The 25,659-nt window shown below is 46.5% G+C and overlaps 2 protein-coding genes across 12 annotated transcripts in view; both read right to left on the reverse strand.

The window, feature by feature from the left end:
- Positions 1 to 577: 577 nt before the first annotated feature.
- On the reverse strand, positions 578 to 15,773 carry CC2D1B (coiled-coil and C2 domain containing 1B). 5 transcript variants are annotated; one of them, XM_045477404.1, is made up of 25 exons: positions 15,624 to 15,773; positions 13,975 to 14,057; positions 12,553 to 12,697; positions 11,655 to 11,761; positions 11,134 to 11,292; positions 10,580 to 10,705; positions 10,244 to 10,403; positions 9,851 to 10,032; positions 9,614 to 9,689; positions 9,393 to 9,503; positions 9,180 to 9,310; positions 8,894 to 8,966; positions 8,555 to 8,691; positions 8,136 to 8,253; positions 7,876 to 8,051; positions 7,355 to 7,480; positions 6,793 to 6,851; positions 6,588 to 6,704; positions 6,140 to 6,213; positions 5,936 to 5,994; positions 5,654 to 5,705; positions 5,144 to 5,243; positions 4,889 to 4,979; positions 3,547 to 3,676; positions 578 to 3,275 (listed from the first exon to the last, which is right to left on the reverse strand). In XM_045477404.1, the coding sequence occupies exons 2-24, from the start codon at positions 14,038 to 14,040 to the stop codon at positions 3,548 to 3,550; spliced, it is 2,574 nt and encodes an 857-aa protein (XP_045333360.1). In that variant the 5' UTR covers positions 14,041 to 14,057; positions 15,624 to 15,773; the 3' UTR covers positions 578 to 3,275; position 3,547. The 5 variants fall into 5 exon arrangements, with proteins under 5 accessions (XP_045333360.1, XP_045333359.1, XP_045333357.1 ...); XM_045477403.1 differs by having other exon boundaries at positions 13,975 to 14,061; XM_045477401.1 differs by having other exon boundaries at positions 8,136 to 8,271; positions 13,975 to 14,061; positions 15,624 to 15,747.
- A 2,470-nt stretch (positions 15,774 to 18,243) lies between these two features.
- The window catches only part of ORC1 (origin recognition complex subunit 1), a 32,551-nt gene continuing 25,135 nt past the window's right edge, over positions 18,244 to 25,659 (reverse strand). For 5 of the 7 annotated variants that reach the window (XM_045477408.1, XM_045477412.1, XM_045477410.1 and 2 more), the window contains 3 exons: positions 21,577 to 21,746; positions 20,288 to 20,375; positions 18,244 to 18,584 (listed from right to left, as the gene is read on the reverse strand). In XM_045477408.1, the coding sequence (XP_045333364.1) occupies positions 18,393 to 18,584; positions 20,288 to 20,375; positions 21,577 to 21,746 (450 nt within the window). In that variant the 3' untranslated portion in view covers positions 18,244 to 18,392. Of the gene's footprint in view, positions 18,585 to 20,287; positions 20,456 to 21,576; positions 21,747 to 25,659 lie in introns of those variants that run through there. The other 2 variants (XR_006712303.1, XM_045477411.1) reach the window with 2 other exon arrangements.

Here is a 25,659-nt window from a genome sequence, read left to right on the forward strand (position 1 = left end):
CAGCACACCAGCTTGCAAAGATTGAGCCCTGGAACCACCACCCACCAAACCTGATAGAAACAGGAAACACTTAATAGGGGCAGGTATTCTGGGTATAACATCCAGCATGGTCTACATACACCTTAGAAGTTTAGAGCTTCTATAGGAGCTGGTTTGATTTTCCTATAGAAGTTGATCTTCCTGCTCAGTACATTTTGCAGTTGTACCTATTTCTTCTGGATCAGTACAAGCTTTTGAATTCTCCCATTAAACAACAAGCTCTGGCCCTGCAGAGTCAAGTCTGTTCTCAACTATATAAAATATCCTTTATGTTTAGTAAAATCATCTTGTGGAGCTGAGCATAAAATAACCAAAGTTAGTTTACTTTTTCCCCCTTTTTTATTTCTATATATTATATAAGAATTCTATCAAGTGGAGGACTGAAACCTCACATTTCTAAATAAGTGGAAATTTTCTAGAATATAAACTTAAAAGACTGAGATACAGAGATCTTTGTAAGGAAAAAAAGAATTGCCATTGTGGTAACTTACTGAATTTTTTAAAAAATTATTGAATTCTTACCAAATGCCAGGCAGTGTAGTTTCTCCATGTATTTTTATTGACACTTTCTGAGCACTTGCTGGTCTCCAGGGCTACAGAAACTTTGCTCTAAGTTCCCATCTAATGTCTTCCATCATCCACAGTGGATTCAGTGGTTCCTGAATGCTGGTGGGCCCCAAATTTCAAAATGGATTTACTTCTATCATAACTAACCACTGGGGAATAATTTTTGCATCTAATGTGTTTCAGTCATCAAGCAATATGAACACTGTTTCTATAACATGTTTGTGGTAGTGGTTTCTATTTTAATAATAATGGTAATGAGATTTTTAGGGACTGAATGTGTGGCCAGAAGGGCCAAAGAATAGAGCAGGAATGATAATGCCCAGTTTAGAGCTTGGGAATCTGAGGCCCTGAGAGGGAAGAATCTGTCTGTGATGGCACTGGACCAGGTGCAAGCTTCCTGGCTCTACCAGTCTCAGCCCCACAGTTTCATCCTAAAAGGAACTACTTTTACTTAAAGGACAAAATCTTTTAGGAGCTGCCCAGGAACATTTAGAAAACATGCTCAGAATTTAGAAGTAATAATGCAGGTTTCACAATGGTGCTGTAAGAAAGGGAAGTAATGTTAAAGTCACAAAATATTTTTGCCCTTTAATAAGATAAATTTCTAAAAAAATATTTTATTCCATATTTTGTTCATTTCAGTAATTCTGAAGAAAGCATGTCTTGAGCTAGATAGAAGAATTTAAAATGTAAAGCTATTTGGGTTGTGCCTGGTTCCCAACTGCCCAGGAATCACTGATCTCTGATGTTTGGTTGTTACATTAGGACAAATCTTGGGACAAGGAGGCGGAGTAGGCTCCTCCCACTACCAGTGACCCCTGCATGCCTTGGCTGCAACAAAGGCCTTTTAAGAATCTCAGTTTCAAGTCCAATGGGCGGCTTTGTCTTGCCTTCCTTAGCCTGGAGGTTCTGTTTTCCAAAAGCAAAGGGTAATGAAACAGACTGAAGTAGAACAGGTTGTGAAGGGAAATCCTTGAGGCACAGAAAACTTCCTATCACATTGGAATAGGGCATTTCTAGCACAGGCCTGGGTTCAAAAATTCCTAGGGCTGGTTGTTGAAACCTTTGAGGATAAATAGCCACAGCTGTCCATGTGGCCCTCTTAGTAGGCACCATGTTGGGTGCAAACCCTTAGGGGAAGACTAGGTTGGGTCAGGAACCCTCCTGACCACCCCTCTTTGCTCTAGGTCACCTTAAGAAGCCCAACAATCCTTTTTAATTCTAGATTACTGCTTGTTTGACACACAGATAGGATTGCAATGAAGTGTTAAATCTCACATCTGTGGAAATGTTGGTAGTTCACACATAGGTAAGTAAGACTGGCCAGAAAGCTTTTAGAAAACAGTCTTGTCATTCCTGTCCTGTTATCCACTAACAGCTCTACTCTTAAGGGCAGGAAGCATGGTCCAGCCCTATCCTGGGAAAAGACACATAAAAGCTCAATCCCTGAGCTGTGCTTATGCAATACTATAGTGACCAGTAAGCTGAATGTATTTGCTTCACTCGTAGCCTTTAAAAAATCTTGAGGAATGCTTTGTTGAACCTAAGTTAATGCTTCAAAAAAGGGGGGGGGATAAGATATTAAAGTTTATTTCTAAGAAATGCAAAATATTGCAGTTTTGAATATTAAATCTATTGTAATTTACAAATCCCTCCATCGTCTCCATCCATTCAGAAAAACAAAGCCAAAGGAGGATCTCTTAGGAAGGAACTAAGGGATTCTTCTCACTGATCCTCGGAAGACACAAGGCTTCCCCTTGCCCTCTCTCAAAAGAGGAAGCCATAGCAGCAGTTTCTGTCAATTAACAAATGTTACTGCCACTCCTGCTTTAAAAGTGACAGGGAACAGGGCTTTTATTTAGGACTTTGATGATCATTCTTCATATAGAGTGTAAAACCCCTATAATGAATTAGATCTAGTTTCTTAAATAAAAACGGCTACATAAAATTACATACATATATATGTATATGTGTATATATATATATATATATATATATTATTTTTTTTTCTTCTAGTTAACAGTCATTTAGTCTTAAATGCATGGACCAAACCCGAGATCCAACCTCACCCTTATTTCCCACCACACATTCCCTCCTCCTCCACTGAGAGCTCTGGGAAGCAGGGAGGCGAGTGCAGCAGCAGTCAGGAACCAAGGCACAGGCACAGCTGGGGTAAACGGAGTCATGTGGGATAGGCTGCCACTGACTAAGCAGGAGTCACGGAACCCTGCCTGCACCCTAGGCAGGGGGTTTCCCGATCACCCTCAAGTTCTCCCATCCCTTAGTTAGATCTTTTAAAGGCACATCCAGAAACGTTGCAACTGGAGGCTGTGGTAAGCTCCACACAGTTGCCAAACAGGGGTTAAGGGGCTGTAAGACTCAGTCACAGAGCGATGAGGCTATCCTTGCCTTCTCTCAGCGGGAGGGGGAGGCAAGGGAAGGGGGGAGGGGACTCCTGGAATCCAGCCTGCTTTTGTGGAGGTCCAGGGAGGGGCCAGCAACAGGAAAGACCTTGCTGTGTGTCAGTAATGCACATACTTAACAGATCTTTGGTGCTTGAGTAGCAGCATCTTCCTATGTACAAAGGCTTCTGTAGTCAGCAGAGCTGAGAAAAGTATGCTCCTGCACACAGTTGCTGGCCTGACTCCTCTCCCAGTACTGACAATCTCCTGCACAAGGGCACAAAGCATACGCAGTAAGTCTAAACCGCAGTGAATATGCTAACAGTTTAGAAAAGATTTCCTGCGACAGACCTGGGAAGGTTAACTTCCCTTCCCAGTTCTCTTGAGGATGAGAAACTCAGCCCAAGCCCTACCCAACAGTTTTGCCTCCCTAGTTGTCCTCACAGATGAGAAATTCCTACGTCTTCTCCCCAGATAGGAGGGGAGTACTGGAAGGGTCTCTGAGGGCAGAAGTTTGAGGACTTAGATGGATGCCCACCTTATAGGCCTCTGGGCTCCAGGACCAGCCAGTTCTCAGTGACCATCTGCACATCCTGGCCACTCAGAGGCTCCCGCAGCCTCACTTTCACCTCCAGCTTGCCCCCAGTGGGCTTCCTTCCATCCAGGACCTGTGAAGACCACAGAGGGAGACGGTAAGTGAGATGGGCCAGGGGCTGGGAGCAGACCGCTCCCTATGCTCACAGGAAAGAAAGGAGCTCAACTGTCCTTCAGCGTCAACACAAGAGTCTCCATGACAACGCTGCCCTCCTGCTTTTTGGTGGTTTTAGGTTAAGTCTTATAAAAACTAACATGGAAATCCAAAGAAGTGTCAATGCTCTAAAAAGACAAGAAACCCAGAGCTCTGCCCACTCAGTTTCCTCACAGTTCCTGGAAAAAATGCTCTGGCTTCATGCTATAGCCTGAAAACCACTAAGCCCAAACCCATACTTCACGGATGGCTCAGAAAGTAGTGAATGGTAAGGCTACGAAACCACTGTGTGGCAAGGTCAGGACTAGAACCCAGGCCAAGAGTTCCTTTCCACCCATCACACTGCTCCCTTCCTTCCAAGCAGGAGCCTGGGCTGCTAGAGTACAAAGCAGGACTACAGGCTCAAGAAGTCTGCCTGTAGTTGGGCAAACACAGAGCAGACCTGGCTTAAGAACATCCCCCCACCAGGCCCCCCCAAAACAGGCAGGGAGTGAGGGCAGGCACACTGTAGAGGGAAGAGCCCTGGCCTACAAATGCATCAGCAAGGATCTGGGCTGAGGTCTGCCAGGGACACAATATTTGTGCTCACGGAACACCCTTGTCACTGGACCTTAGTTTCCTCACCTGTCATAGACAAGCTCTCAGAGTCCCTGCCTATGAAATTCACGTAAGTTCATACAAGTTTAAGGAGCTGTCTGGAGCCAATTCCTAAACACAGACTAGCTGCATTCTTGTGGGTCCCCAATCTGGAACTACCTTATCAGCTTTATGTCCAGAGCCTATTCCACTTCTTCATGATGGCTAGACAACTGCCCCACCCACAACTCTGCCCCCCAAAACCTAGGAATTTACGTATGCCAAGTTGACAGCAATGATCAGACCCCTCAAGAGCCACCATACCTGGGAGCTTAGGTGACTCAGAGTATTGTGGAAAGAGTATCACTGCTTCTTGTGATGCTATGAAATTTTCTCAGATCCTCTGAATCTCTTCATTTGTGAAACAGGAATAGCACCTAGTCTACAGCACATTTGCGGATATTTTTTCATTAATGGGCACAAAAAACCTACAGTAGGGAGTGGATGTTCAGTGAATGTGGGGTATTTGCCAAGTCGTCTGGTTTGCCCATCCTACCTCCACAATCTCTCTGATCTCACACTCATTCTCCAGCCGCTCCAGCTTCAGGTGGGCTGTGCCAACCAGCTTGTCACTTCTGAAGAAGGATCTGGGGAACCAAGAATCAGCAGGGTATTGGACTGGGAAAAGCAGGGAAGGCAGGAATGAGCTGGCTGTGCCCGATGCAGGAAGACTGAATAGCAATAGGGGCAGCAACAGAAGCCCTTCCTTCCACCCAGCCCATCTTGGCAATGTACCTAACAAGGGCCTCACCCTTTGTGGAAGATTTCAAACTTGATTCCTTTGCTTTGGATCACCCTCCTGAAGCCTCGGTGGTTTCGGTTGATGTTTAGTTTGAAGAGCTGATCAAATTCTGCAATGGGAGAAGACAAGAAGTGGCGTGGGCTCCCAGGGATTTCCTGAGGAAGTGGAAACAGAGGTCCAGAGTTGGCCTCCCCTCTCTCTGCCAGCAATTCAAAGGGACTGCATCAGAGGGTGGTAGAGCATCTAGGTCCTGGCCTTGAAAGTCCACTCGGACAATTTTTGTAGTCTTATTAGACACAGATTATACCAAAATGGGATTCAACTCCCATTTCCACCAGCTCCTTGCTATGGGGCCCTAGGCAAGTCCCTCTACCTCTCTGAGCCTCAGTTTCCCCAACTACCTTTATCTCCCAAGTTGAGTAAACCAGCTAAGAGAACAGATCTGAAAGCACTCTGAAAAAAAAAAAAAAATGCTGCACACATATCAGAGAATAAGAGAGAAGAGAAAGCGGTCCTCACCTGGAGAGTTTGTGTTCTTCACCACAGCTGTTTTGCTTTTTTGAGCCTGGTCCTAAAGCAGTAAGATGGGAGAGGTAAGGATAGCTTGAAAAAACAGCTGTATAGGGCAAAGAACTCTAGGCTAAATGTTGAGGGAAGTGACTTCCCCCCTGTGAAGAATGCATCCAAGGGTCTTCAAACCGCTCCCTGTAGCCAGACCTCCCAGGGAATGCAGAGAAATTGTGCACAGGGTCCTGGATGGAAGATGGGTGTCAGGGGATCCTACCTCTCCCTGAACCTCACCGAGTTAGGGTAGTGGAACTCAAACCGCACAAAAGCATCCAAGTCATCAGGAGTCACTCCTATGAAGGAGAAATGAGAGTCAGGGTCAGAAGAAGTACCACGGAGCCTAGTGCTTGATATGGAGGATGAGCCAATGCCTCTCTATATTGACCGGGGGTGAAGTGTCTGGGCAAGAGTCTGAAGTAAAGGTGGCTCTTGGGCTACCTGAAGGGGCTGGGAGGTTCATTCCCCGGACAATGATCAGATGCATTTCTGTGCTGTTGAGTTCTGAGAAGATCCTACAGCCAAGAAACAAGGAGAAAGCACAAAGTGAAGCAGGTGGTAGGAAAGGTCCTCTCTTCCAGTGCCTGTTTGCCTGCCCAGTGGAGAAGTGGTCAGGAGAGTAAGCCCAGGGAAGCAAAGATTGTCTGGGCTAACGGTGGCAGAGCTGGTATACAGATAGATTTCAGACCTATATGACCTCCAGTCCAGAGTTCCTTCCACAGCCACCACCCAGCTCTGAGCTTCTCACAGGCAGGTAGCTAAGCCCACTCCTCCCAACCCCAGCGCCTATGGCCAGGCCAAGCCTGGGAAGCCTCACTATAGGGGCCTAAGTCTCCAGTCCCTTGTCCTATCCCTGCATGGAGCCACTGTTTCCCTTAGGCTTTGGCACCTCACAGTCTGGAATGTCTTCAACTCAAAGTGGTGGCCGGGAGGGTCAAGGCCCTGAGCCTGGGCCAGCTGTAGGATCTCAAGCTGCTTCTTACGGTCCTGAGCGAGTTTCTCAAACCTGACAGGGATGGGTGGGCATGTCAGCACTGCAGGGCTCACTTTCTCCTTCCCACCCAATAAGCCCCAGCCCGAGGCCTTGCACTTACCGGGTAGTCTCGGCCACATTGCCCTGGTGCATGAACTGCTTGGAGAATAGCAGGCACTTCTAAAAATAAGGGCCCAGAGTGACTGCAGAGCCCACAGTGGAACATCTAGGTTGGCATTTGAAGCCTGACTTCTGAAAGTCCCAACCTTCTTCTGTAGCCTCACCCCTCCTTCTCCCAACACCTACCATATCCAAGGCCACTGTTCCCAAGTTCCATCAGACTCTTCTGCCTAAGTTTTTGTTGTTTCCTTTCCTGAGGATAGCCATTCCCCAAAATTCACTTAGCAAACTCCTATTTTTCCTTCAAAACCTAATAGAAACATCACTTCACAAGCAGACTTAAAGGCAGCAGTTCAGATAGATATACACATACAAAAATATACATCTATATCCATCTCCCTTAAAACTTTCTTCCATCTATAAAGTACTTTACCCATTGTCACACAACCAGTAAGTGGAAGAGCTAGAATTTGAATCCAGGCATATTTGATCTGGGCCCCATAACTTTACCCAAAGGATGCTGTGGGCACTGAAAGGGGAAGACAGACCAGCAGTCCACTGACCTCATGTTGCTCCAGAAGCATTTTTTGTAGCTGGGCATATACTTCCTCAGCCTTCTGGGAGAGTCGCAGGTCCTCATGGTGAATGAGGATGAAGTCACCCTCCTCATCCGTCAAGGGTGAAGGGACCTGCTCAGGTCACAAGGCCCCTCAGGGGCCCCAAGAGTCAGATTATTCCTCTACTGAGCCTAACAAATGCAGAATCAAAACTAAATGTTTCTCCAGTTTCTACTAACCTCCAGTGATGGGAACTCATTGCCTCCCCATTCTATCCCAAGCTTTGCTCTGCTTTCCACTAGCCTTGCCATGCCTCGTCATCTCTGACCACAGGCAGCCCGCGTGGCCTTCCCTGGTCTCTCTTCGGGCAATGGGGTAGAGCAGCATAAGCAACAAGCTCTTTCTGTCTGCATCCTATCTGCATCGCATCCCCTCCAAGCAGCTGCTTCATTCACCGCCCTGCCCGTCAAGCCTGCCAATGCCTCCTCTGCCTGAGAAGTCCAGCTGCTTAAACAAGTGAAACTCACCTTGGAGAAGTCCACGGGTCGGCCAACTCGTCGTACCTGGGTGATCTGAGCTTCAAGGCATTTGGCTACCCGCAGATGGGCTTTGGCCTGCTCCAGGTCCTGGCTGCGCTTGGCCTGCAGGGCTGCCCGTTGGTATTGCAGTTTCCGTGCCTCTAGCAATGCCAGCTGCTCGCGCACTGAAGGGCAAGGGATAATGGTTAGAATCATGCCTGTCCCTCACTACAGTCTTCACTCTTCCATCCCTCTTCTCCCCAACTCACCAGAGGGGCTCAATGATTCCTTAGAACTCGAGGCCTTGGTCTCTGGCAGGGCACGGAATGAAGGGACCACAGGCTGTGCTGGCTTCTTGGCCACTGGGGCCTGGGCTGGGAGCTTATCCTGCAGGTTCCCAGGAAGCTGTCACACAGAATCTGTTCTCCACCCAGGCTCTCCTCCTAAGGCTGCACTAACTTACAGGGTTATGTGGACTGAACCAGGGCTCTGGAGTTAGACCTGGTTTGAATCTAGCTCTGCTAACCCCTAGCTGGGTACCCTTGGCTAAGTTTTTTCTCTGTAAAGCAGAAGAAAGCATACCTACCTCCCCGGGCTTGTTAGTATGGATAACAACAGGGTCTGGGTTTACCCCTCATCTGGGGTTTCCCCCCACCAGCCCCTGGAAGTCCCAGGCCCTGAGCCAAACCTCATCCTCATCCTCATTTTCCTCTGCTGGGGCTGTATCCTCCGAGGAAGCCAGTTTCTGGGCAGCTGCTAAAGTAGCTGCCACTACATCCCCATCAGTGCCCACAATGGGCTCCAGGCCAGGAATGGGGGGGAATCCTGTGGAAGAAAAGAGAGCTGGGAGAGGATAGGTAGCCTTGGGGAAGCACAGGCTGCTGTGGGCCTTGGCTGGGTCTTCCTGGCCATGGCTGGGAGAGGTGGCTCCCACAGAGTAGAGGCAGATACAGGAGAAATCATTTCCCCTTCCCCCTTTCTTGCTCAGAGACCTCCTCTAAAAGCCCCTAGGCCAAGCCCCACTCACCTGGAGGAACAGGTAACTCAGCAAAGTCAACTCTCCGTCCTGCCCGGTGTGCTCGAATGGCATCTTGATATTGCTGCAAGGGAAGGAAGGGAGAACTTACAGTGGGCTGCAGTCTACAGGCCCCACATAGGGAGAGGAAGACTGAAAGCAGTCTTAGAAGGAAAAAGACCCCAGAGGCAGTAGGAAGTCCAGAAAGAGAGACAGATACATGGAGACTCAAAGACCAGGACTAACTGCAGCAACAGAAGGCTGACATGGGGCAGGGGTTGTGCAGCTGTGGGCCCACCTTGGCAATGCGCTCATGCATCCGGGCCTTGCGCTCGTCCCCACTGCCCCGGGCCTGGATGCCTGCCTCACGGTACTTGTTCAGTCTCTGCTGCAGGGCATCCAGCACTGTCTGTGGCTCAGCAGGGACCACTTGAAAGCATACAGGAGATGGTGTCAGTTCTGCTGCCTCTCTCTAGGTCTCCCACTCCACAGTCCCACCATCCCATCCTACCTGGGGCTGCTGGAGTGTCAGGGGCCATCACTGGCTGCACTCGCTCCACTGCTGGGGGTACAACTGAGGGTTCTGTGAGGGCCTTGGAAGCCTGTGAGAGGGGCTTCAGGTCTGGGGACCCAGAGTAGAGGTGTAGATGGGGGTCCCTGGGCAGCCCCAGCCCTGAAATTTCCCCCCAACCTCACCCTGAGCAGGCCCCACCCCACTGGCTCCATACTGACCCTCAGGTGCCGGGGGTATAGCACTCAGGTCCACAGGCTGCCCCTTCTCCAGGGCCTCCAGGACTGCACCAAATCTCTATAATAGGAAAAGCAGATGTGGGCATAAAACCAGGGTAAACTCTGGGCTGAAACCTCCTCCCCTCCCTCCCTGCCCCTGACCAGACTTACTCCAGGTCACTGTGGCCCCCTATGTGAAACAAAGGCTTGAATACAGGGCCTCTGATTCAGACATCATACCTTCCCAATCCTCATGAGCTCTCGGGCACGGTCTAAGTCTCCAGCCCGCTTGGCATTCAGGGCAGCCAATTTATACTCTCTCTGTCGGGCTGACAACAGGGCCTGTGGGTCTGGGTCTGAATCAGATGGGGCAGAAATGCCAGGACTGCCCAAGAGGCTTGTCTCAGGTTGGCAGGGGTTGTCTATTAAGAAACAAAAAGCCCGAAGAGGGGGCATGAGGGTCAAAGAAGGTACATACCATGGGTTCCCAGTGCCTACTGCCTACAGATCTGGTTGGCCTGAGAACCTTTCAGAGAAGGTGCATCTGATGATAATGGACAGTGTGGCAGGATGGGGAGGTGGGCCATGGGCTCTGACTCGAAACTAGGATAGAACCTAAAGGTCTCCAGATACCTGGCTCCATCATGAAGGGAGCTGGGGCATCTGCCTCAGGGTTCCTGTCAGCTGTTTCCTGGGCAGCCAGCTGTTTCTTGCCCAAAGCCACTGGAGGTGGAATCTCATCCTCACTGATCTTCCTGCCTTTCCTCACAGCAGCCAGTTGGGACTCCAGAGTCTGAGAGAGAGAGAACCCAGAAATCCAGTCAGCCATCTTAGCCTGAACCCTGCTTGAAGACAGGCCAGGAATCCTTCACCTCCACAAGCCAGAGGGGAAGCGCCTCCCCTCTTGTTTCACCCACTGTCCTCTGCCCCACTCCACGCAGCCCTGCTCTCTGGCAAGGCCCAACCCACCTTTAGGCCACGTTCACAGCGCCTGGCTTTGGCTGCTTCACCTGCCTCCTTGGCACTGGCTGCAGCCTCCCGGTAGTTGTGGATCCGATCCTCCAGCAGAGCCTGCAGTCCCCGAGGCCCTCCAGCCTGTAGATACTTCAGTTCAGGGCATGGCCACTCCAGGGCCAGCTAGGCCCCTGCTGCTCCCTCCCTGCAAGGAAGCTGCCCCAGAAAATGGAGCTCTTGGATTCAAGGAGAAGTAAGAGCCTAAAAGCCTCAAGCTACGAGGCAAAGACTCACTGGAGAGGCCAGAGGCCGTGTCAGAGGCAAACACAGAGGCCTGGACAGTCTGTGGAAGCCAGGAAATGACTGTAGGGGGTGGTTTGGGAGAACAGAGAGGCCTTTGAGGCTGGCCAGCCACCAAGCAGCTTCTCAGGCTTTGTCTCTGCTTGGGGCAGCTGCTGGAGGGCCCTGGGAGGGGTCATTGCAGCCTTCCTATGCAAACCACGCTACATGCATGTTATACACAGACATGTAGGGGCATCAAAAGCACACAAGATCCCTCCAGAACCTACCTGAGCTGCTGGGACTGAAGCTGTTAGTAGAGCTGTCTGTCCTGGAGGTTCAATGTTTTCCTGTCCCTTCTCTTCCTCAGAGCCACCTGGGCTGGCTGTCTTATCACCATCCAGTGGCCCAGCCTCCTCACCTTCACCCAGGACCTCCTGCAGCTCAGTCTGGGGAGACACAAGTCTCAGGAGCTTGGAAGCCTCATGGCCATATACATGATAGGATGTAAGAATAAAGGGCCTTTTCCCCACAGCGATATTTCCCAATATCAGTCACTGTGCCTAAAAGTCCTTTTTACCATTAATCTGACCAAGGAGAGCCTTAAAAACAGTAAACACTACAAATCTAAAAATCCCCAAATGCATAGTTCAGACCACACACCAAAGGGGATTAGTCTCACAGTGTAGTTGGGAAAATGGGCCCAAAAAGAGCAAGGCACTCACTCAACCTCAGAACACACGAGACAAACCCCAGGCCTCCTCCACAGGTTTGACCACAGAGCCCTCAGACACGAGCCTGGCAGACGCACCAGCAAGTCTGCATCCTCCTCCAGTCCTTCCTCCTCCTCCTCCTCCTCCTCCACATCCCGCATACAGTCCGCAGCCAACTTCTCGATGTGGGCCATAGGCAGGGGAGCTGAGGGAAGAGGGTTACAGAGGCTCAGGGCAACTCAGAAAAAGTCCATGAGGAGTGTCTTCAATTCAATGTGACAGCAAGACACACGCAGGTAGAAATCTTCCTTCCCTTCCACAGCCAAAGTCCCACCTGGAAAGTTCCTGCTCTTCCTTTGTGACCCAACTCAAAAGACCCTCAGCTGGGAAAGCTTCCTGGCTCCTCCAACAAGCAATAAGTTGTTCCCTTCTTGGCATTTTTGTGTTGTAGTTATTCATAGACATTCCCCCAACCACACCTTTCACATATGTAAGATTTTTAACATCCACTGAAGCTTCACAACAATTATGTAAGATAAATAATATAATCTCCATTTTAAAGAGTGAACTGATAATAAAACCAAAGATAATCTTCCTAACGGTGCAATCCTAGTAAGGGGCAGAGCAATGACTCAAACCCAGGCTCATCTAATCATCTACTTACACATTTGACACAATTTCTGTGAATTTATTATGTGCCCAATGCAGTCCATGCTGAGCCCCTCCTCTATACTGGGCCCTGGCTACATCTAAGACAGAGACCTGAGTCAGAGAATCAGACTAATGATTGTCCACAATGGGGAGGGGAGCAGTCAGAGGAGTGAGCTTCCCTTCACACAGGGGAAGATGGCCTCTTGGTGGGAATGCTGCACAAGAATGGATATCAGAAGGACCAGGATATCTAATGGGCTCCTGCCAGTTGTGAGGAGAGAACCTCTCTACCTGCCTGAACCCATCTGGCCCCAGCACTGAGCCAGCCCAATGACACAAACTCACCCTGCCCCTTGGGTGCTGGCTTCTTGTCAGTGACCCCTGCTTCCCCTGTGAGGGCCAGTAGTTCAGCCTCCAGGTCCCCATCATCTTCAGTTTCCTCCATCCCCAGCAGCATGTCCTCTGGGCTGAATTCCACAAAGAGCCCCAGCTGAGAGCAGAGAAGGGTTCTTAGGAACCATACAATGAGGCCCAACCCCAGGGCCAGTCTCAGGCAGTCAGTGACTCCTTCACTATGTGTGAAGCCCAATGTGCAAATAGGGAAACTGAGGCCTGAAACATTAGCCTTTGGAACAATTATCTCCCTGGTGACTATAAAGAACCCAGTAAGACTACACTGCCATTATTATTACTCACAACATAATAGCACAAGATGCCAGGCACTGTACTTAGCACTCTATATAATTATTTTCATTAATTCTCACAATCCTGAGAAGTAGGTCCTATTTTATTTTAATTGCGGTAAAACATATCTAACATACAAATTATCATCTTAACCATTTTTTTTAAAGCTTTACACCCAACATGGGGCTTGAACTCAGGATCCTGAGATCAAGAGCTACCTGCTCCACTGACTGAGCCAGCCAGGTGCCCCTCACCTTAACCATTTTCAAGCATACAGTTGAGTGGCATGAAGCCCATTCACACTGTTGGGCTACCATCACCATCATCCATCTACAGGACGCTTTTCATCTAATTAAACAACTCCCCTCTTCCCCCTCCCCCTGTCCATTACCATTCTACTTTCTGTCTCTATGTATTTGACTACTCTAGGAAAAGGTAGTCCTATTTTTATCTCCAAGTTCAGATGAAACTGAGACAGCCTTGTAAGTGGCAGACCTAGAATTTAAAAATAAAGGTCTTATGACTTCAGTGTATGCTCTTTATCCCACAACCTCCCTTACTCGCCTCTTTTAAGACATTAAGAATGGACTAAGAAGTTTCAGGACTTGGACCCAGAAGAAATAAAGGGAGCAGATTAGAGAATAGACTTCTGTCTCCCACCTGGGCCACAGCCCTGTGTCCCTAAGTAGCAAAACTCTCCAGGCACAGTCCTCAAGCCCTGGTATCCTTGGCTAGCAAGCAAAATCATGGCAGTAAATGAGAAACCCATAACAGTGCTGACACCCCATCAGAACACCCTAAATTTGGTGGTTCCTGAATCTTCCAGATCACTCATAGGGAGATGGCCATGGCAGGAGGATGCCTGGGTTGAAACACAAAAGAGTTCAGGCTTCATCTCCCACAGGTGGGTGGCAGGGGCTAGTCACAGGGTCTCTGCCAACTGTAGGAGGAACTGCTCAAAGTCTCTGCACTAACGGGTAAGTCAAACAGGTGACCCCGTTTGCCCAAGCTGTCTAGAGACCACCCCCCATCCCCACCCCCAACCTCAGGCCGAGAAGTGAAGGAGGCTGTGTATGTCCATACCTGCTTTGCAGCTGCCACACCCTGACCACTGGCCTGAGGGCCTTTCCGAGGTCTTGGCCCTGGCATCTCGACAGCCTAGACACCTGTCTGGCGGGGAGAGGAAGAGACTCAGACTGGAGCAGCCTATAAGCCCCACCTCCAATACTGCAACCTTGTGGTAAGGTGTGGTTATAGTAAACTCCCAGAGAAAAAAGGCAATGTTTAACACCAAAGGATGAAATACTAACTCTGGAATCATAGCAATGAAGCAAGCAATATGGGAGATGGAAGGGATGAGACCCAGCTGTTAATGGGTTTAAGCGGGGAGTGTGGACACACAATAAAACTTACTGAACTGATTGACCAATTTGGATTAAACCCAAGAGGTTGAGTGAGGGGGAGTGGCACAGGAAAGTAGATTCAGGAACAGGGCTGGTACAGGCTGGGTGGGATTCCAAAAGGCTCTAAAACTGTGCCAAACATGGTAGCCATCTATGGCTTTTAACTTTAAATTAAATAAAATTTAAAGTCCAGTTCCTCAGCTAGTGGCTACCACTGGCCAGCACAAACACTGAACATTTTCATCACCACACAAAGTCCTAATAGACATTCTGCTCTAGAGAAATCTGACTCAGCATTCTGATTCAGAGATCTCACAACCTTTCACAGGAGTATGTGAAAATCTGTGCTGGGCACTGGGAGAGCAGGAATGAATCTGACATGTCTCAACCCTCAAAGAACATTTACATGGTGGGGGCAGCCTCTTCAGTGGACAAAAACCGCACAGGGTAGCTCCAGGGAACCGGGATCCCCAGGAGTGGCCAATTATCCAGCACAGACAGAAAAGGCATCTTAGAGAAAGTGATGCTTGTGCTGCATCATGAAAAAGTTGGAGGTAAGGAAGGGGTATGGAATTCCAAAAAGAGGGAACAACCTGACAGTGGTTCTAAGGTGAGAAACAGTGTGGTCTCCACAAGAAAGCTAAAGACCTGGGATTACTGGGGCATAAAGTGTGAGACAAGAAATGGTACAAGCGAAGCTTGTAATCTCTACAGGGGGCAAAACAGAAAAACCTTTAAGCCTAAAGGACGTTTGGCATTATCCTGAGGGCAGTGGACGTGAAGGGACCAGGTCAACGACTCAGAAACTCCTGCTGGCGAAAGAGGGGAAGGGGTAGGAGGAGAATGGAGGCTGGAAGCCTTCTCGGTACAGAACATCTCGCAACGTTCCCGCAAAAGAGGTGAGCAAAGGGAGCACGGGAGGCAGAGAAGCGGATGGATTCCACCGTCAGAGAGTAAAATCAACAGGGCTCCGAGGTTAACTGGATGTAGGCGCACGGGATGGGGCGCTCAGGGTAACTCCAAGCGTCAGAGTTCACTGACTTAGGTGAATGGCGGGCCGTCACCTGAGCGGGGGGCACGGAGCGAGCGAACTTGGGGAAGAGACGAGGTCAGTCAGACATGCCGAGTCTGCGGCTCTGGGGCAACGGGTAGGGCCGTCGGTGTTGGGCCGAGATTCTGGAGAGAAGCGGATAGCGGAAGCCGCAGGGGAGGCGAAGCCGAGGGACCCCACTCCGGCGCGGCAGGACGCGCAGCCCTGCCCGGCCCCAGGCCTCCATCTCCCCCGCCGCCCGGTATCTCCCCTCGCCGAGGGGCAGGTACGCTGCATACCTCGCGGCGGATCCAAAACCTGCCCGGGCCTTATCCACCCGGCTTCGCCTAGGGCTCCCGCGGCCCCCGGGCGGCCGCAGTGGCAGCGGGTACAGCTACTGCCGTGACAGGAAGCGACTCTGCGGGAGACTGCTCGCGCCCTCACACGTGACTCCGCGGCCCGTAAGGCGCGCACTACGCATGCGCAATACGAGGTGGGCGTGACGAACCAACAGGTGACTCCAAGGGCGAGGTTTTCCAACGCGCAGGCGCCTTTGGGCAGGTAGGGCGAGGCTTGCGGAGAGGGTCGTTGGTTGGTGTTGGGTTGTAGCGCTGAGGGCGCAAATGCAGTAGGTTCGTCTTCTGCCTTTTGTATTTACAAGTTCCTCGCTATGCTTCCTCCCCTACTCCCAGTATGAAGCTCCTGGGCGCACACTCTTCTGACCTACATGGCCTCGCGCCCTCGCCCCGCCCCACTCTGAATGGAGGCGGGGCTTGTTTGCCACCCTCGTCAGTGTTGTCTTTGTAAATGAGTCTAGAGAAAGAGATGGGGCTCACCATTTGTTTCCTAATCATTCAGCAACTGAATGTACCTTTTCCAGTCAGAAGGCGGGTTGAACACCTAAGATAAGACTGGCAGTGTTCATTGAACCTCTTCATGAAGTCGCTTCAGTTTAAAACCGAGATAACGCCTGTAACCAGCAGGGCGATGAAATGGCGGGTGGATGGGGCGTTGAAGAGAATCTTCATCTTAAAATCTTGCAACGCGCACCTGCCTAAATTCCGAACTTTTAAGCTATTACTGTTTTGCGGTTTGTAGTTAGAGGTTTAAAAAATCTCCCAGTTTTTTTTTTTGGACAAAGGGCTTTTCCATCTCCTTACTGCTTTTGGGTGATTTTCCAAGGAGACCGTCTTTACCACTTTAAAACTGAAGTTTCAAAAATAAAAAAGTTGAAGTTTCACTCCCATATTTCTTCTCATTAAACGTTTTATAATGAAATATTTAATATATACACAGATCTACAATATTTGCTTGAATGCAAGCTCCATAAAAGCATAAAATTCTCCCAAGTTCTCTCCGGTGCCTAGAGCAGTGCATGCATGGACATGGTAGGTACTCAAAATAGTTCCTATTTTTTGTGTGAATTGACATAAATACGAGGGTGCCTACCACAGTTTAAGAAAAAAACCAGTACAATAGAGTGGAAAGCTGAGCTGTCAGCATAGAGCCCGCCGTAGGCCTGGAATCCATAAACTGTGAGCTCATGACCTGAGCCAAAGTCTGACCTTAACTGACTGAGCCACCCAGGTACCCCTACAATGAACATTCTTGTACACGACTCCTGGGGTACACATGTTTTTTAGGGTAGGAGTGGGATCGCTGGCTCATAGGATTTCTGCATTTTCCAGATTAGATATTACCAAATTATGTCCAACGTAGTTTCAATTTATATTCCCATCAGTGGGGCGTTTGGGTTCCAGTTGTTGCCTTATTTAAGGTCATGGAAACCTTCTCTGATACATGTGGAAATGTTTTGGCTTGCAAGTCTCATTTACTATGTTGCCATTTTGTTGGTCATTCAGGTTTCTTTGTAGATGACTCATTTTTCCTTTTTATTATGTAATTCTTCATTCTGATACGGATCCTCCTTTATATGCAGTTATAAATATATGTGCATACTTTTTTCTGAATTATTTGAGATTTGCAGATATTCTATTTCACTCATAAATATTTCATCATAATTCTCCTAAGAACAAGGGCATTCTCCTACATAACTACGGTATTTTCCACTCACAAAGTTTCACATTTACATAATACTTACATAATATATAGTCCATAGTTTTGTTTATAATTGTATCTCTTAAGTCCAGACCCAATCAAGTTTCACACAGTACATTTAGCTATGTCTCATTTCCCTATTCTCCCATGGTTTTTTGGTCTTTTGTGATACTATTTTTGAAGAGGAACAGTTGCTTTGTGTAATATTTTCCCCCAATTTTGATTTATCTGATAATTTTCTCATCAGCAGATTTGGGTCAAACACTCCTGGCATGATTATTACATCATAAGGAGGTTTTAGATGTCCGTTCCACTGTTGGCTGGAAATATAAATATGAGAATTGCAAAGTAACACAAAAAACCCTGCTAAGATTTTGACTGCAATAGATCTGTATTTAGAGATTAATTACATCTCTTTATTACATATATTTCTTGATACCTTACATTTTGTGCCTTCTAAGTTTATTTAAATATTTGTTTTTATGATAACTTTTAAAAATTATATTTTCTAGCTATTTGTTGGTGTGGATTGTCACTGGTATTATTTCCAGTAGTTCTTTTTTATAAACTAAGTTTGTTATATTTACATTGTTAAAAAGATACATGACATACAGTAAGTCTTCCTCTCATCCCTGACCATAGCCATCTAGTTCTTGTCCAGAGGGAACCAATGTAACCAATTTCTTACATATTCTTCCACAACTATTTTATACAGATACATACAATTGTGTATATACCACCTTACCATTAAGTAAATGGCAGGGCCACTAACAAATAAAAATCACAAGGAGGGCTTATAGTAGGAAGGATGGTTTGGTTTTATAATCTGATGTTTGTAATGTCTGCAAACTTCTCAAACACTCTAGAAAAAGCAAATTATTTAATGGAAAATTCCAAAATACATGACAGCCATTTCCATTCAGTATACTTTGCTACAATTTGATGTGCTTAGAAAAAGGAAATCAAGCTCTTTGAAAACATCTGATCACAGTCCTTCCTTGTGAAGCTCTTCACTCCTTCAGCGCGTACAGCACATCATCCTGGCTGACATTGAGCCGCACACGAAGGAGCAGGTCATTCCTGCTGGACTCCACAAGGAGAAGGCGACAAGAGCCTAGATGAGAGCACACTGCCATTGTCTCTGACATGGTAGGGTACGGAAGTCCCTCCATTCTGCACAGTGCCACGTGTTGACTGTATACCTAGAAACAAAAAGCAAATCTGAGGTCAAATGCCAGAAAGTTTAAGAGGAAAGGTAGTCCTGATTCTGTACCTGATCATTTATTTCTTCTTTTAGGAAAGTCAGACACTTCTTGTCCAGGATACTCAATACCCTGAAAGCATCAACAGGTGCCCCAATGGGGCACAAATGCAGGGGCAGAATGCTATTCTGGCTTTGGAATCAGAGCAGGTCTGAATCCTGGTTCTACCATTCACCTAAATATGCAACCCTGGGCAAGTGATTTCACTTTTTGAGCTTCAGTTTTATCTATTAAATACACTGCCACATCCCTCATGTGTTAATGGATATAAAATATCTAGTAATTGTCACTCATACAAACAATCCTAGTCTCCAGGGAGAATTGAGAGTTCCAATTGAGATTTTCATAATTCAGGTTAAATTTTACTACAAGGGTATTTTCCTTAGCAGATAATAGCACACAGGTACTAAAGCATGACCTCTGGAAAAGCAGAAAGGCCCAGGAAGAATGCTGCACAACACAGGCAGGAAGATAATGGGAAACAGATTCCTAAAGCGCCTCAGTGTGTCAGGCAAGTCTGAAGCACTTCCTGGTCACTCTTATTCTATTTATAAATCACCCCAACCCCCACTCCCATCCAGGCTGGGAGCTTCTCAGGAGCCAGGGATATTGACCAATTCAGCTCAGGGTTCCTGGATCACATCACAGGATTGACACACTGCAGATGTTCAGGAAATGTTTACAAACTGAAATGAAGGCTGCTTTCTACAGAAGAGCTGTCTCAGGCCCTAGAAGAACAATAATGGGCAAACATAACCAACACCTAAATGTTTAAAACAGAATTTAAAGAAAACGTGAAAGGAAGTAAAGAAATAGCTGGAAGGAAAATGTTTTCCTGACCTCTCCATTTGTATGTCTAAAACATAGTGACACACACACACAAACATATACACTCCCAGGTATACACTCAAACACCTTCAATAATATTTTAAGGCAGCTCATTACCTATGGACACTAGTTTTCAACAGAACTCTTAAGGTACATGCCCTAGTGATTCCTTTTACTTGATACACTTGAAACTATGCTCAAAGGAGGTTTGGATTGGTCTAATTTGTTTTTAAAATGGGTCATTCTGGGGAGGCCTGGGTGGCTCAGTTCGTTAAGTGTCAGACTCTTGATTTTGGGCTCAGGTCATGATCTCATGGTTCATGAGATAGAGCACCATATGGGGCTCTGGAAAATGGAATTTTCCATTAAATTAAGATTCTCTCTCTCTCCCTCTCTCTACCCCTCCCCTGCTCATATTCATTGGCCCCCTCGCCCTCTCTCTCTAGCACATAAAATAAATAAATTAAAATTAAAGAAAAAAATGGGTCATTCTGAGAGCCTTATCCCCACCACACAAGCTTTATTAGGGCAATATCTCTTGTTCCTACTCATCTTTAAATCTCTTACTCCTAAAACAGTATCTGGCACATAGTACTCCTTCAATCTAATATGCAGAAACCAGTTGCTAAAGGTCTCTTCTCATACAACTAAATAAAAATATCACATAAAAATAGGTGTTGGTCTGATATTCTGTAACATAACAGGTTGGCACAAATAAAGACTAACTGTTACACAGTGATTGAAATTCCCACCCATTTAGGAAACGGCAAAACCAAAATCTAGAAGGATTTGGAAAAAAAAAAAAAATCACTTACCTGTTGAAATGTTGCTTCTTCTAGTCCTGATCGGCGGAACTCAGCAAGTATGGCTCTCAGGAAACTCTGTTCCAGAACAGAGGAGTTTCTCAAAGAAAATGAGATGTGAATTCTCATAAGTGGCTATACCACCAGCCCAGAGAAAAGTCAAATATTAAGTTTTTCTGTCTTTAGAGAAAAGAGAAGAAAAAACTGGGAAATACTTTCTCCTATATTATTCAGCAAGTTTTCTCCTACCCCCTAAAGTTTCAAAATGATATAGAAAATGCCACTTCGGAAGCCAGGCAACACAGCAACTGTATCTGGAAATATACCAGCACACTCATTTCATGAGCAGAGTGTATCATCCAGTGTAAGAGGACTAGTCCAATAGCACTTTACTTCACTCAGTAAGTGGTCACAGTTCTCCTCCTGTACGAAGTTTGCATTTCTTTATTTTTTCTTTTATTTATTTATTTTTTTAACGTTTATTTATTTTTGAGACAGAGAGAGACAAAGCATGAACGGGGGAGGGTCAGAGAGAGGGAGACACAGAATCTGAAACAGGCTCCAGGCTCTGAGCTGTCAGCACAGAGCCTGATGCAGGGCTCGAACTCATGGACTGCGAGATCATGACCTGAGCTGAAGTTGGCCGCCCAACTGACTGAGCCACCCAGGCGCCCCTCTTTTATTTTTTTTAAAGTTTTATTTATGTAATCTCTACATCCCATGTGGGGCTTGATCTCACCTCAAGATCAACAGTCACACATTCTTCTGACTGAGTCAGCCAGGTGTCCCAGATTTGCATTTCTATTTCTCTGTAGACTATGCCCCTTAAGAAAAGGATAGTGTCTGGGGGACCTGGGTGGCTCAGTCAGTTGATCGTCTGACTCTTTATCTCAGCTCAGGTCTTGATCTCAGGGTCGTGAGTTCAAGCCCCATGCTGGGCCGTGCACTGGGTGTGAAGCCTACTTAAAGAAAGAAAGAAGTGGGGGAGGGAGGGAAAAGGACAGTGTCTTCAGTAAATGCAGTTCTGAATGAGTAAAAGCTTAGAAACTTCTATGGCCTTCCTAGAATGTGGACCTCTCCAGAGGTTTTCCAAGGAAGGTCCAGGGTCAGGAAGCAAAAGAATCTTACTTTTTAAAACACTGAATACATTTTGACATATAACGTTATGTATTTTTAGGATTTACAAATGTGTTACTCTGAAACATTTGTATATTGTAATATAATTGCCTTTACAGCTACACTTATCAAGTTACATAATCATCGTACAATATTGTTATCCACATCCATTAGAAGCAACTTACTTGATGGCAGTGATATATGATGACGAAAACATCTCATCTACTGCTTGCAGCAAGTGGGCTACAGTGACCAGGCCAGGGGAGTCGGGCTTCTGGCAGGAGAACTCACAGATCTCTGTGGCACGCCTACAAATGTCCAGGCAGCGTCGTGCATCTCCAGAAAGGGCTGCTACCTACAAGAGGGAATATTTTATTCCTTGAGGTCCCTTTACCATCTCAGCCCAGGAGAAAAACCAACAGGTTCTGTGTTCAGCTAAAAAGGAAAGGCAGTGCTGGGAATGGGCTTAAGCCTGATGTTATGTACTTAGACCCAGTAGGAACCTGGTGGAAGCCCGGGTATAAATTACTAAAACGTACCTGGGACTCTTCCTTTAGTCCAAACCTTTATTTTGGGTTTACAGATAAATCCATAATGGAAAGGGCAGGGATTCTCAGCTTTATTTAAAATTTGGGATATGGGGGCGCCTGGGTGGCTCAGTCTGTGAGCGTCCAACTTCAGCTCAGGTCATGATCTCCTGGTTGGTGAGTTCCAGCCCTATGTTGGGACTCTGTCTCCTCTCACTCTGCCCCTTCCCCACTCATGTGGCACATGCGCACATGCTCTCTCTCCCAAAAAAGTAAATAAATAAAACTTAAAAAAAAAAAAAAAAAAAAGAGGGAAGGGAGCCACAAAGCTGAAGGACACAGAGGATTCTGTGGTTAGATGAATCAGACCAACCCACAATGCCAACAACTCCGCTGTTGCTCCTTTCTTTCCACATGCAGATTCCCTTCACAGGGAATCCTGTACTCTGCCAAACTGACTCAGAAAGCCACTTGCACTTTAAATTTCACAGAGGGAATTCCTGGACTCTGCAGCCTGCAAGGATCTCAGTATTCCAATATTGGCCAGCAATCCCCACCACTTGCCCAACAACAATCACAGGTAACGATGTCCTGCCTGACAACATCCTGAAATGATTACTTCCTTCCAAAATTCCATGTTAAGTTTAAAAGAGCAAATTGTATAGGCATATAAATACACAACACACCAAGATTAAAAGCAGTCACTTGAGGGAAGTGAGATTATAGGAGTCTTTAAATATTTTGTGTATATTAGTTTCCAGAATGCAAATTTAAGACATTCTAAAGGTCACTCTTCTAGTAACCCAAGACAAGAACAGGAGTATCAGTTTATATTCTTCCTTTCTCTAATTTCCCATTTAGTTGGTAAAGATGTCCCATGGATGTTTCCACCTATCACTTCTTCCCTCCAATCACCATTCCCACTGCCTTGTGAAGCAGCACCGTGTAGTGGCTTGTAACATGGACTCAAGAGCTACCTCAAAGAACAAAGAACAAAGTGAACAGGTGACCCTGGAAAGCAAGAAAACACCCAAAGCAGTTCTTGCCCAGTTCTTATCCACAAACTTTGATGACCATAAATCCCCTTTTTTAACTGCTCTGGGGTGCAGGAGACGAAAGAAAAGCTAGGGCCCATCCAACATGGAATCTAACAGAAGACCCTGTATAAACTTGGGCTGTTACCTCCAATATAGCCTCAGCATGAGGGTGAATGAAAGACCCATCATGCAAGAGATGGCAAGAAAAATGGCCTGTTTAGACCTTGGTGCTAGGTAGGTGTAAAAACCAACCTATAACTACAAGCCTTCCTGTGGATTTGAAGCCCAAATTTCTGTTGTGTCTCCTAAAAACCTCAAGTGGAGAATTTTGTTTAAAAACGGTCCCAGTTGATAGTGGCCCTTGGTAACTGACAGAAGGAAAAACAAAACAAATTCTAAATGAACTAATTTCAACCCAGTCCTCAATTCTTAGAGAAAGCCCTAAGGAACATGAGCATACAATAGAAAAAACAAAACAAAACAAACAAAAAAAAAATTCAAGACCCAGAAATAAGGAAACAAGGGCACATATGCAGGGAAACAGTAATCAATAGGATTAGATCCACAAAGACTCAGGTAAGATACAGAACATCAGATACACTTGTTTCTTTATGTGTAAAGAAATGGAAGAGAGGTTTGAAATGACAGGCAAGAGTTTTGAGTAAAAAAAGCATCTAAATTCGATGCCTTGTGAAACCAAGAACCCTAAAAGGATGGGAAGCAACAGGGGGAATAGTGGATATAATTTCTGTAAGTTGGCAGAGTAGTGGTTGACTCTGCAGACCAGAGAAAGCCAATTCCTAAGCCAGTATTAAGGAATCCAAGAATGAATCGAAGTTACACTATATATCTTCAAAATGCTCAGACAATAGTGATACTGGAACTGGAGGTAAAGAGGGATGTTTGGCTAAAATAAGGAGGACTGGTTGAAAGTTAAGAAATTGATGCCCTAGATTAGGAGTCAGCAAACTACAGCTTGCCATACATTTTTGTACATTTAAAAAGTTTTATTGGAACACAACTGTGAGCATTCATTTAATATACTGTGCATGGCTGCATTCAAGATGCAAGGGCAGAGGTGAATAGTGGTGACAGAGACCATTAGAAAAAAAGCCTACAACATTTCCTTCCTGGCCTTTCACAGAAAAAGTTTGCTAACCCTTGCCCTAGATCCCTCCCCCATTTCATGCTGCTGGGTAAACATCAGGGCCACTGAGGAAGTTTTAGGGCTCTGTAGGAAAATTTTGTGCCTTGGTAATATGTACTGTTTCCATAAAACTCTTTGCCTGGGAGATTATCCCTCTTCTGCCATGGCATGAGTTCAGAGATTTATTCTCAAATAAAGATAAAAAGTCTCTGAACCAGGGAACACTAGGTATTATTGCAGGGGAGGGGATGTCCCTCACTAGATATAAATGGTTACTGTTTGCATGCTGGATTTGAAGACCTCTGCCCTCTCTGACTCCAGCCTACCTCCCCCACTCCCAGAATACTGCCCTCCAGGCAGGACCTGGGACACCCAGTCTGGGACATCTGCCTATCCTAATGGGAAAGAACTGGAGATACTGAAATTGGCCCAATCAGATTACCCCACAGTGAAGCTCCCAGAGAACAAGCCCCACTCATGTGCTCAGCGCTCCCAAAAGCTTTTTAATCTTTACTCATACATCAGAGTGGACAACCAAGACATCTGAGGAAAGTCTCCAACCATGCAGGACAGAGACTAAATTCAAAAGACAAAAGCATCTTGGAGGAAAAGTGAGAAGACAACCTCAAATAAAGAGAACAGCATAAGAAAAAAGGACCCTTCAGAGAGAGAGAGAGAGAGAGAGAGAGAGAGAGAGAGAGAGAGAGAAAGAACTTTTAGAAAGTGCATGATAGCAAAAGTGAAAAACTACCTAACAGAAAGGTTAGATGGTAACTTTGAGGATCTTGCTCCTGGAAAGCAAACTTTAGAGACAAGCACCGTATCTGGCTTGCCTCTGACCCCAGCACCCAGCTCTGAGCTGGCATTACATGTGCTGCTATAGGCACTCAGAATTCAGATCATTTCAACCAAGAAGAACCAGAAAAAAGTTTGTATTTCTTTTAAGTGCTGAAATGCTGTGGATGTGTGGTTTCTTGCACTTAGCTTGAAGCAGACATTTAAACTACTTTATTCCTCAGCAGCCTTGGAGAATAGTCTTGGTTGGCATTCTCCCAGTGAGCTTGGAGGATGTGCATGTCCAATACCTCACATCCTGGAGGGATGCACCCTCCAGGTATCTAGGGTATCCTGGAGTGTGTACCTTACTAGGCACATTACAGACATGATCTCATTTAATTCCCTATTTTTATTATTCCCATTTATTTATTTATTATTTCCTATTATTATTTCCATTTTTTCAAAGAAAACTAAGGCTCAGGAAGTTTTGTTTTGTTTTTTCATTTATTTATTTTTGGGACAGAGAGAGACAGAGCATGAATGGGGGAGGGGCAGAGAGAGAGGGAGACACAGAATCGGAAACAGGCTCCAGGCTCTGAGCCATCAGCCCAGAGCGCGACGCGGGGCTCGAACTCACGTATCGCGAGATCGTGACCTGGCTGAAGTCGGACGCTTAACCGACTGCGCCACCCAGGCGCCCCGCTCAGGAAGTTTTTAAGTAACTTTCATATAACCTTCCAATGCCTATTAAGTATTAGAGCCAGAACTTAAACCAGGTTT

The sequence above is a fragment of the Leopardus geoffroyi genome, chromosome C1, assembly GCF_018350155.1.
Source record: "Leopardus geoffroyi isolate Oge1 chromosome C1, O.geoffroyi_Oge1_pat1.0, whole genome shotgun sequence".
Classification (NCBI taxonomy): domain Eukaryota; kingdom Metazoa; phylum Chordata; class Mammalia; order Carnivora; family Felidae; genus Leopardus; species Leopardus geoffroyi.

Bases quoted from the DNA above. Each gene is read 5' to 3' on its own strand.
- CC2D1B (XM_045477401.1), bottom strand. From the start codon at position 14,040: ATGCCAGGGCCAAGACCTCGGAAAGGCCCTCAGGCCAGTGGTCAGGGT. The intron at 8,272-8,554 runs GTTTGGCTCAGG...TCTGTGTGACAG, and splicing joins AAAATGAGGATGAGGATGAG to CTTCCTGGGAACCTGCAGGA. The intron at 8,052-8,135 runs GTGAGTTGGGGA...CTTGCCCTTCAG, and splicing joins GGAATCATTGAGCCCCTCTG to TGCGCGAGCAGCTGGCATTG.